The sequence below is a fragment of the Eublepharis macularius genome, chromosome 1, assembly GCF_028583425.1.
Source record: "Eublepharis macularius isolate TG4126 chromosome 1, MPM_Emac_v1.0, whole genome shotgun sequence".
NCBI lineage: Eukaryota > Metazoa > Chordata > Lepidosauria > Squamata > Eublepharidae > Eublepharis > Eublepharis macularius.
Genome location: NC_072790.1, coordinates 97,822,696 through 97,834,799, shown reverse-complemented (window position 1 = coordinate 97,834,799; position 12,104 = coordinate 97,822,696). Strand labels below are relative to the sequence as shown.

The window sequence follows — 12,104 nt, the reverse complement described above, 5'->3', positions numbered from 1 at the left end:
CAGGCCTTCCTCTTACTTCGATCCGATGATCTGCAGGTTGTGAGTTTTGTATATTCCAAGATGACATCACAGGGTATTATGGCCCTTGTTATGTGTACTTTCCTTGCATGTTTTATGCCGCTGAGTCAGCAAGCATTCTTGGCTGCTATGTGGAGTTGCTGTGAATACTATGGTCATGTCTGCCAGGGTTGCTATGTTCTCATGATTCTGATAGTATTGTATTGCTTTCTCCTGTAATGTTGGGAACATATAGGGATAATGACTACATGTTATGTTACTCTGGCATAAGAAGCCACTCAGTGTAGCCAGACTATGGAACTGAGGCTGGTGGATTTGATAAAAAATACAATTGCACGATGTAATTAAGGCCATTTCCACATGCCCTTAAAGGAAAGCCCCGCTCACTGGTGGCTTTCTCCCAAGATTCTAGCCATCTTCCTTTGCAAAACAGTTGCGGGCCATTTGCCTTCCGTTTTTTTGGTGCCTTTCTGGGAACACGTTTTCTGCGGACACAAAAAAGGCACTGAAAAAAAGGAAGCCAAATGGCCTGCAAATGTTTTGCAAATGGAGACACTGCTACTACGTTCCATGAGTGGGCCATCGTGAGTGCACAGACAATCCTCAATGTGTGTTTGTGTGAGCTCTTCTTTCGGGACTTAGTGAGATTCTGTTCTAAATACAGGTGTAAATTCAACCCAAATGTTGTAAGAGTCCTCTGTTTAAGAAGGCTATGTAGTGCATAACGGCAGTTCACAGCAGACACCATTTTTCTTGTGCTTTCATGCATCCACTTACATTTTTAAAAATTATACGTATCGCCAGTACAACTACTAATAAGATCAAATCCTTTGTACTGTCAGTAAAAGAACCTTAAAATAATTATACTTAGGATGGCAGAACCATACTTCAGAGAAACCTGTTACAACAATATGCTGATGTTTCAAAACTTCCGTATGCTTCAGTTGGTGGCTGGAAGAACAAAATCCGAAGAATTCAAAGGATCAGACAGGACCTGCAATTCTATACCTCATACCTAAACAAAGCACTGAAGGTGGTCAAATACATTTTTCAATTTCTAGGCCTGAGTCTTTCGTTATACAAGCTGCAGTTTTACACCCATGAGACACTGACTGCAGATAAAGGGTCAGTTTGTATTCTCCCCATTCACTCCATTTTATAGACAGAAGAGAATTTAAATCTAGCTCAATAAAGACTTTGCTTTAGGTTGGGGAAAGGAATTTCATATACACAAAAGGCACAAAACTGCTACCTTGTCCCCACTTGGGTGTCTTAGCAAGTAAATCCCTTCACCTTTATTTCCCAGACCTGTGTATTTTTGATATTAAAGTGAAACAGCAGATGATGCATTATCAAAAATATTTTCTGATGAAGCTAGAACTTTTTCTTCTTTATGACCACTATTTATGCTGGTTTACATCAGCCTTTTAGCTACAATTGGGTTTTGCTCCTATCCCCTTCCTTCCAGTACTGTTCAGTCTGCATTTCAGTGAGTCGTGAGATGGTACGCTGAGAAGCAAAAATCTCCTCTTCTCCCGTAAACATAGAGAGCTCTTTAGCAGAATCCTAGAGAGAGACAAACCCAACAAAAACAAACACAAAAAAGATGTAGAAATTGCTAAAAACGAGGTAATTTTTTTCATAAAGTTTAAGAAAGGCTTTTTGGCTGTTCCAATGTGTCCTGAAACATCTGCCCGCCCCCTTCTGTACCTAATATCATGCCTGGTCAAGAAACCAGAGAGGACTCAAAAGTTGCTCATACTATTCTGTAATATTTGGGTTGTTCAAATAAAAAGTTACATTACATTGTTCTTGGAGTTTTTCCTCAAGGTTCAACAGAATTTTAAGGAAACAAAGAGTTTCCTGTATAGATACCATGCTCAGGGGCTCCCTGACACCAACCCAGATAGTGTGTGGTTCTCAATTCCTCCCTTTTCATCAACGAACTTACTTCTCTGGAGCAGCAAAAAACACAATTTAAATATTCAAAGGGTCAGGGTGGCTGCTAATGAGTATCAGTGAAAGTAATAAAATGAAAACTACATTTTGTGCATTGTTCTCAGAATGACCAAACAAAAACAATTTTTTTTTTGTAGCACAGGCAATTTTGTGTGATGCCTGCTCCGAGGCAGCTATCTGTCATGCTCAAAAATAGCCTTTAAAAATTCTACACTTGAAACTGGGGAAGGGTTTGCTTCGTGTGATTTTTATTATTTACAAGCACTTTATAAATTGAGCAGCACACACTCTACCTTTATGATGTCAAGCAAGTCCAGCATTCTCATCATACAAGCTCTGCTGTTCAAGTAGACAGTGGGGTCACCACAGTGCACATCTTTTGCTGACAGATATTTATTTTTTATTTATTTATTAGACTTCTATCCCACCCTCCCCGCGAACAGGCTCAGGGTGGCTAACATCTACAAACATCAATAAATGCAGTCTTAAAAACACAACTATAACAGTTATCACCAACAGTAATACAATTCCAGGCATTGTTAAAATACACAGGCCACTCTAAAAGGTGTAAGCTCAAATTCTACAGGCTCAGCTGTGGAATGGCACCCAGAGTGGGACAGAAAACAGGGCATGGCAGTCAGGAAAAAAGATGGACGAGGGAACAGATGCCAGTCCTCAGCCAAAGGCCTGATAGAACATCACCATCTTATAGGTCCTATGGAACTGCAACAGCTCTCACAAGGCCTGACTCTTTAATGGGAGTGTGTTCCATCAGGCCAGAGCCAAAGCCAAAAAGGCCCTGGTCGAGGACATTGCTGCACAATGTGGATGTTCCCAGCATTGTTCAGAAACGTAAGTATGTATCAGACATACTTTATGGTCAAAGAAATGTTGTCCTTCCAAAGTGCAAAGAAATGATCTGCTTGGGAGCACAGATTCACAAAACTATTTTCCTTTCACCATAAGATAAATGTTCTATTCCACATGACCAACATGGAACTGGGATATATGAAGAGTATATGTGCTTGGGAATAGACTACGAAGGCATTTTGAATGTGTTTTATCTTGCCATCCAAAACTTACACCAGTCTGATTATTTCATCATGGGATTAATGGCATGCTTCAGGAGAAAAAAAATGCTTGTCCAGTCTACAATGAATTAGCCATGTACACAAAAATATCAGGAATAAAAAGACAATACAGATTCTCATGGGACAGTATACTAAAAATTATTTATTCTATAATAAGCAGATGAAAAGCAGAATATTATTCTTGGTATATCAGAAACCTATGTTCAATAAAGGTATGAAGTATCCCTGGAATTGTACTAAAATTGATTGTGACTCACCCTATCATTTCACTAATTATTTATGAATGTATTACGTTAAATTATAATACCAGAAAAAGAGCTATGTTGATCCTGCCAGAAAACAAGAAAATGGCCCATTAAATGCTTACTTTTTTGTTTTTACAATAGTGCCAATACTCTGAGCATAGCCAATTATACCCTTTTGCAACAAAGGCACTAATGTTCATAGTGCTTACCTGGCTCAACCCCAAATCATCCATCAGTATTCTACTTTCATCCTGGCCACTATCATGATGTTCTTGAAGAAATATGTTTTGAAGTGGTGCTGATGCAGAACAAACGATGCGTACCTGGAAGAGACGAAAATGGCCACCACTTGCATTCTTGTACGCGATTTCTATGAGATCTATTTTAAAAAAGATATCACTAAAGTATATTTTTATGTTTGATATAAGAGTAGCTGGTATAGACAACCACCAAAATTATTTTGAATTTCCCTAATGTATACAGCTGTTCACAGACTGTAAAATATATGTGGATGGTACTTTCTTCAACTCTTTCAACTTGTAAGCCTCTGCTCCCTTTTTTTTTTACTTTTTTTTACTTTTTTTATTTTTCATAACTACAAAACACTACACAGCACTACACAAGACTATCACAAGGAAAGGGGAGAGGGAAGGGACAAAGGGGGGTGGAAAAAGAAAAAAAGAAAAAGGGAATGAACTACAAACACTAAACACTACACTTCAATGTTTCCCTTCATACTGTCATAATACAAAAATAGCTCCATAGGATAATGATGGAGTGGTTAATCATACAGAGAATAAACATTTCAAATTCTGATTAAACTTTCCTCCCCCTTCTAGGTCCCGGACGCAGTTCTCTCTGTGCAACCGCTGTTGCGGTGCTCTCCTCCTCCTCCCCCCCCTTCGGCTCCTCCTTTTCTTCGTTCTCGGTGCAGCAGAGTTCTGGGTTTTTATTCTCAAAATCCTTTAGTTGATCTTCTGATAATATCTTATAGGCCTGATCTTTATATCTGAACCATATTCCTTCCGGGAATAACCATTTGTACTTTATTCCATGGTCCCTCAGAAGAGCTGCAAACTTTTTATATTTAAAACGCCGTTTCCGGACTAGAAATGGAACGTCCTTCAAAATCTTGACTTTCAAACCCATAAAGTCCAAATCCGCATTGTATGAGTTATATAGGATGGTGTCCCGAATCTTTTTAAATGAAAAGTCAATAATGATCTCACGAGGCAACTGTCGCTTTGTTGCATATTTTGAAGAAGCCCGACGGACCTCCAAAATGGCGCTTTTAACCTCTTCTTTAGTCGTCCTCGCGGGTATCGCCAATAGTTCCGAGACCACCTCCCACAGATCCTCTTTTTCCTCCTCTTTCACGTTTTGGAGACGCAAAATTGTCTGCGTTCGTTCCATCTGTAGCCCGATCAGCTGGTTCTCGACCAGCTTCAGCTCCTTTTTTGTAGCCTTCACAAGTGACGCACTTTCCAGAGCAGACTTCTCTGCCCCCCCCCCCGCTGCTGCCTTAATGGTTTTCACTTCGCTTTCAATTAAGCCCACCCTTTGATCAGTTTCGTTCAGCTTGTCAACAAAGGGTTTTATGGCTTCCACCACCGCCCTGCGCACCAACTCTTCGAGCGACTCCCCCTTCAAGGTAGCCGAGATTGACTTACCGAGAGCGGAACTTTGCTTCTTTGCTGCCATTTGGGGGGGGGGGGCGCCAACAAAATTCTGGAACTCAACGAAGGGGAAGAACGAGTCTTCTTCAGATCAACCTCTCCTTCACAAACGCTTGTAGAACAGAAGGGATTCGCTTGTTTACGGGCTTCCGCCTGTTTCTTTTATTTGCCGTTTCTCGTTGCCCGGCGGCACTCGAGACGCCGCGCACGTCTGCCGGCCTCCATAGGGACAAACGGGCAATTCCCCCCCGCATTGATTTCGGGGAGTTCTTCCCGCAGCGTCCCGGACCCTGGCTCCCTCCCTGGGAGTCCTGGGGGCTAATCCTTGCGGATCAGCCGCCCAGTCAGGGTGCCCGGTCGTTTCCTCCCGGACCAGCCGAGAGGAGCGTCCGGCATGGCTGAGAAAACGAAACCGACCCCGTAAGCCTCTGCTCCCTGATCGTCAGAGCCAGTGGGGGGCACTACCTCCAAGTTGGCCTTACTCCCTAGCCAGCTCAAGGTAGGCCTCAGAATTGGGAGGAGAAGGGGGTTTACAGCACCCTCAACCCTCTCCCCCCAACCCCGCTAGGCAGACAAGACTTCTGGCTCTCTGGCTTGTCCCACTTTGTTCACACTTTCTCTATCCCTCACATGCCTGTCTCCCACCTACTCCTCACTGAACTCCCTGAGCTGCTTGCTTTTATGGGGCCTTCCTGGTATCTATCCCCACCCACCCCTACTGGTTCTGCCCTATCCACTGCAGTCCCTCCCCCAACTTCAGGTGATTGCCAATCCAGCTGGCCTGTGTGGGAGAGCCTCTCTCAACATCTCCCTGTTCAGAGCCCCTCCCTTGGCCGTTCCTGCTCCTTTGAAGGGTGATGCCGGCTGGGCCCTTCCAGACTCAGTGGGGCGGTGGCTGCAGGGGTGGAGCACGTTGCTCCTTGGGCTCAGGGCTCCTGCCATCCTGGCTGCCAGCTCTGTGCCTCTTCCTGGCCCCGCTGTCCCATCTGGCCACAGAACCAGGGTTTCCCTCGAGCTGGGTTGCTGTTGGCTGGGCTGCAATAGGCCGTGCTGCTCCAGGGGCCATTTTCCTCTGCCCCGCCGCACCTCTTGGGGCCGTGTTGGATCCAGCTGGCATGGTGGCATTTGCTGTAGGCCTTGCCGCCTGTCAGCCATGGGCTCCATGTCTGCCCCAGCCACCATCACCATCCCCGCTCCTGCAGGAGGCCTTGCCAACATGCCGGGGGGTTCTGTCGGTCCCAACATTGCCCCACGGGCCACCTGGAGCCCAGCTGCAGTATCGGCCCCCTCCCCGGACCCTCCACTGAGCCAGTGAGGTAAGTTCAAGGAGGAGGGGGCTGCCGACGCATATCCAAACAATAAACACAAACCTGTCATGGGATAGGTTTCTTATTCTCAATTCTTTAAGAGCAAATGTTCTCAAACTCAAAATGGTTAGCCATCTTTTTTCAGAGTATAAGCATGCATATGGTATGCTTTATTTTTATTTTTATATTTTTCACATATCATGGCTAAATGAACCTAGCCTTTAGCCATAGCATAAATTATAAAATTATTGTTTAACTTTTCTAACTATCCTTTAAAAATAATTAATCAAAGTAAAGGTTGAAGGAAAATTGCTCAAGCTGAAGGGAAAAATCAACCAGAACTGTTAAATTTGTGTTTGAGCTCAAAAGCTATTCTAAAATATTTGACTAGTCACATAAATCTGGAGGAATGAAATTCAACTGTGGCAAATTGTTACATTATATTGTTTCTGCAGGGAAAACACACACTTGGTCCTTCGTGTAACTAACTTTAATTCCAGGTAAGTGCTCAACCTTTCTGTACTGAAAAATCTGCCTATTTCTCTTTGTCCTCTACATGTACTAGTGCGATTCAATGCTAATAAAGTGATATTTATTTGTATTGTCGAAGGCTTTCACGGCCGGAGAACGATGGTTGTTGTGGGTTTTCCGGGCTGTATTGCCGTGGTCTTGGCATTGTAGTTCCTGACGTTTCGCCAGCAGCTGTGGCTGGCATCTTCAGAGGTGTAGCACCAAAAGACAGAGATCTCTCAGTGTCACAGTGTGGAAAAGATGTAGGTCATTTGTATCTACTCAGGAGGGGTGGGGTTGAGCTGAGTCATCCTGTAAGAGTTTCCCAGGGTGTGGAATGCTAATGGCAGGAGGCTTCACTGTATCCTAAGGAGGTTCTTTTGCATATGGATTGGTACTTGATGTGCTAATCTTCTCTGCAGGGCTATTGTCGGGGATAGAATGTTTTGTTAGCCTGGTGTTTTTCAGAACTGGAAACCATGCTCTGTTCATTCTTAAGGTTTCTTCTTCCATGTAAGACAAGGTTTTCCCAATGTGGTCCTGCAGGAGATCTGCCAGATGTCTAGCTAATTCATATGTCGGCGAACCAATGGCACTCACAATGGGTCGGAGTGGGACTGAAGTTTTTGCCATATATCAAAGGAATTACTGATCAGATGGGAAAGCTTATGAAAAAGCATAACCTTCAAGCAGTATTCAGACCCACCTGAAAAATACAACAGATGCTATGATCAGCAAAAGACAGTAGAGACCCCCTCACCTCTGCAGGAGTATACCGTATACCCTGCAGCTGTGGACAAGTTTACATCGGGACCACAAAGCGTAGCATCCAGACAAGAATAAAAGAACATGAAAGACACTGCAGACTTGGACAACCTGAAAAATCAGCAGTGGCTGAACATAGCCTAACGCAAACAGGGCACAGTATCTTATTCCAGGACACCAAAATACTGGACAACACTTCCAACTACTTTGTCAGACTGCACAGGGAAGCCATTGAAATTCACAAGCATAAGCAAAACTTCAACAGGAAAGAAGAAACCTTAAGAATGAACAGAGCATGGTTTCCAGTTCTGAAAAACACCAGGCTAACAAAACATTCTATCCCCGACAATAGCCCTGCAGAGAAGATTAGCACATCAAGTACCAATCCATATGCAAAAGAACCTCCTTAGGATACAGTGAAGCCTCCCGCCATTAGCATTCCACACCCTGGGAAACTCTTACAGGATGACTCAGCTCAACCCCACCCCTCCTGAGTAGATACAAATGACCTACATCTTTTCCACACTGTGACACTGAGAGATCTCTGTCTTTTGGTGCTACACCTCTGAAGATGCCAGCCACAGCTGCTGGCGAAACGTCAGGAACTACAATGCCAAGACCACGGCAATACAGCCCGGAAAACCCACAACAACCATTGATATTTATTTATTTTTATTTATTTAAAGTATTTTATGCTACCTTTCCACCCAATTCAGGATCTCCAAGCTTAGAAGTATTAAAACAAACTACTAAAACATCATACATTTCAGACATTAAAAAGCACTTAAATATAAATATATATATATAAGATCTAAATAAAACATAATATAAACACATAAACACACATAAACATGATAGAGGGCTAAGAAAATTAGTGACGGAACACCAAATCAAACCAATTCGGCCATCCCGGCCAGTGGCAATGGCCACTCAGGCTGGTGGCCGCTCTTTGCTTCCTCGGAAGGAGGAAAGCAGAAGGCACACCCTGGCATCCAGGACTTAGCATTGGGGGCGGAGCCTGTAGCCTTAGCTGGCTTCTCCGCCCCATTGCCTTCAGGACTTAGCATTGGGGGCGGAGCCTGTAGCCTTAGCTGGCTTCTCCGCCCCATTGCCTTCAGTTGTGCCTCATGCTTGGCCTGAGTAGAGCTCATTTCAAGCTCTCTCAGCCGAGCTCCTATGAGGCTGGTTTTACTGAGGGGCCTCAGGGCTTGGCAGCAGTAGCTGCCTTAGAGAAACTGTACTATTCCCCTGCTTGCTACCTTCGGACTTCATGAGGAGAGCCAGGGCCCAGCGCCAGGCTCACTGGTTTGGCAGAGACTTTTTTCTCCTTATTTACATTTGGAACCTGTTGTCTATCAGTCAGGAGGGATAAAGCAGGATTATGCCCAGCCCTTGAGGCTTCTGGCCTACCTAGGCTCCTTCCCCCTCCCCCCAACACTGTTTTACTTCGTTGAGAGAGAATACTTGCAGCAGCAGCAATAGGCTTTGCTGTAGGCCACAGGGGTGAGTTGCAGCCATTTAAGGGGTGGATTAGTTCATACTTTATTGCTACTGGCCTAGCAGGGTGGATTCTAGTAGTCCCCCCCCCCTTCCTTCCACCTAGGCTTTACACTTTACACCTCGCCATTTACACTTACTTGGGAGGGAGTATTTCTAGCAGCAATAGCTCAGCCTTGGCCTGCAGGCAGCAGGAGCCATTTTGCAGTTTATTCAGTGAGTGCCATTTTGAGAGGGACACCCAGTGACCTTCTTAGCCTGGCCATGCAGCAATGTTATGAAGGCATCTACAATATGCACAGCTCCAAGAGCGGCCATTTTGAGTGTGGCATTTGTGTGGCCTGATTTGCCTCCTGCTTACTAGCAGTTGCAGTCATTTTGGTGGGGCTTGTGCAGCTACCTGCAGACTCATCCTTTGAGAATGATGAAGAGACCAAAGGAATGAGGGAAATACTGGGCTATCAGTGTCTATCAGTCAGGAGGGTTGAGGCAGGGTTAGGCCCAGCCCCCCTCAGGCCTCCAGCCTATCTAGGCCTCCTCCACCCCGTTGTTTTACTATCTTGGTGAGAGTACTTACAGCAACAGAGGTGGATTGCAGCCATCTGAGGGGCAGATTGCTTCACACCTGGGCTGGTAGCACACATTATTACTTTCTCACTCATGCACCAATGGCTTATTGTGTTATTGCATCTGTTTTAGCAAGTACTGGATTTTTGTGCAAAGAAAGAGGCACTGAAGGGTGAGAGGAGATTAACCATTTGATTGGCAGTGTGTGGGATTTGATGAATAACATTTCATTTATTAGAAACAGAACAAATTGATGTTGGAGAACAATCATCATGGTTGTCAGGCTTTGTAGGTTGCTGTAAGAGCACGGTGGACTGCCACCAAAGAAAGCTATCCAAAGCTTCTCCAAAGAAAGGGGAAGCATGTATGTGCCCCACAACCAGGAGACCCCTGAGGCAAGTTTCTTCCTCTGCTTAGTACTAGTGACATCAGGGACCTAGTGGCACATCTAGATGCCAGGAAAGGCCCAGGCCCAGAAGAGGAAGCTAGGTGGGGAATCTTCTGGGGAGGGGGGAGTGCAGAAAACTGCGAAGTTGTCATGTGGGGCACAGAAGTCTAAGGTGTTATCTGTCCTTTCTGACAGTTTAGTGCAACTGATGGACGGTAGCTGATCTGAGCTAGCCTGCCTTAACCCAATCCGGTTGCATAGCAGTGAACTAAGTGACAAAGCTGGGTCCATATGGCCTAAGAGGATTGTTCAGCACCCCTGGCAGCAATGAGTCTGGCGAAATGTGAAAAACAACATGGATATGGCTGAAGGAGGCTGGTAGCAGTGGCAGTGCAGCCACCTAATAAGGAGGTAATGGGAGCATCTGCCGTGCTGGCAGTGAGGGAAGCGGATTCCAGACTGTAGAGTGCATGGCTGTGAGGCGGTATCTATGGCAGGTATCCGGTGGTCAGTGATGGTAGGTCCATTTGGCCCTGGCTAGGGTATGCTTGGCCATTGGGGGCCTTGTGGGTCAGTCCCTGCCTCCTTACCTCATGGCTCTTTCCACCCAACATGGCCTGGCTAGCACATTCCAGGGTTAGTCCCGACTGGTTATGTGAATGGGCTTATATGGTGGGGTAGCTTAGGTGCTGTCCACTCAAGTTCCTATCAGCACACATACACACACACATCCTTCATTGAAGCACGGACTGGCTATGTCATGCCTATCCAGGTCCCTCAGGGATGGCTTCAGTCCACCATATCCTGCCCTAGGTGGCTAAGTGTGGATGCCAGGTGCTGGTGGATCTGTGGGAAGCCCAGGGTAGTCTGGTATCAGGACCCAGCCCTATATAACTGAAGGTACCTCAGCAGCATGGAGCATCTCCCAAACATGCCAATGCCTTGTTTTGGGGAAGAATATTCCTAGGGACGGAAAACTCCCTCCTTTTTGGCTGGTCTCCCACTTTTTGGTCAGGTACCAGACAGCCTGCTGTAGTTCATTCCATTCATCACCCTTCCCACCCAAAGAAGCCCAGTAAATGATGCCTGTGCGGACACATGCTTCGACTGGCCATCAGGTTATCAGCGGTGCACAGTTGCACAGAAAGGTGACACTGAGTTGGCATTTTGCCTCCTCCGGGGCCTGCCTGCAGACCCTTTGCTTTTGGTTGTCATTCAAGGACCATCCCTACACGGGAAAGGCTCTGCCAACTGGGTGCTCTGTCTCAGGTGTGGCTTTTGGCTGCTTCAGCTCTTTTCTTGAGGGGGCATATAACACTCACCCGCAGCCTTAACACGGCCATGATTATCCCACGGTTTCCATATCTCAGTTTTAGGATTACAGCAGGCATGTGGGAGGACCTCTAAGTATGGGGGGTTCTCAACTCCTTTAACTGAGTCACTTTATAGAGGGAGGCCTGTTGTTAGTTGGTGTGCTTTAGGCCTTCTCCGATGTCTGCTTGAAGGTCTTTGATGGCGGCCCTAGTTAGCTTGCTCTTGAGGCCGATGGATCCCTGGCCTGGATTCCTCAGGATTTCCCCCCTCCCCAGCTTGGAAAGCGGAGGTGTACAGGGCAATCTAGTTTGCCATTTTACTCAGCACTCAATGGGCTTTCAATACTGCTGAACACCTGTTTAGGTTGATGGGAGGCATGGCAACTTTGGTTTAGCGTGCCTCCCAGCTTTGATGTGACACTTCTTTCAGCTGTTCTGCCTTGTGGCCTAATCCCTTAAGGATGGGTCATGAGGAGCCTTTATGGCTCATGACACAAATCTTACAGGTGTCACGTTTGCAAACGAGCCAACGGCAATGGGGCTTAGGAGGCTATTGGGCCCCAGGGTGGTTGGGAGCTATGCCCAGGGGTCCCCTTGGCCTGTACATGGAGGTCCAGCGATAGGATGCGACTGTTCTGACATGCATGGCACACCCCCATCTCAGAGCCCAAGTGGCCTGGTGGCTGGAAGGGAGATGTAGTTCTCTGCCTCACCTCCTGGTCATATAGGTGTGGTCCTCCACCTCATGTTGGTCACTCACTGTGTGGT

General features: G+C 45.9%; 1 protein-coding gene across 2 annotated transcripts in view; it reads right to left on the bottom strand.

Annotated features, from left to right (window-relative positions):
* Positions 1-782: 782 nt before the first annotated feature.
* The window catches only part of AFG1L (AFG1 like ATPase), a 127,059-nt gene continuing 115,737 nt past the window's right edge, over positions 783-12,104 (bottom strand). For both annotated transcript variants that reach the window (XM_054982702.1, XM_054982711.1), the window contains 2 exons: positions 3,523-3,636; positions 783-1,584 (listed from right to left, as the gene is read on the bottom strand). In XM_054982702.1, the coding sequence (XP_054838677.1) occupies positions 1,450-1,584; positions 3,523-3,636 (249 nt within the window). In that variant the 3' untranslated portion in view covers positions 783-1,449. The remainder of the gene's footprint in view (positions 1,585-3,522; positions 3,637-12,104) is intronic.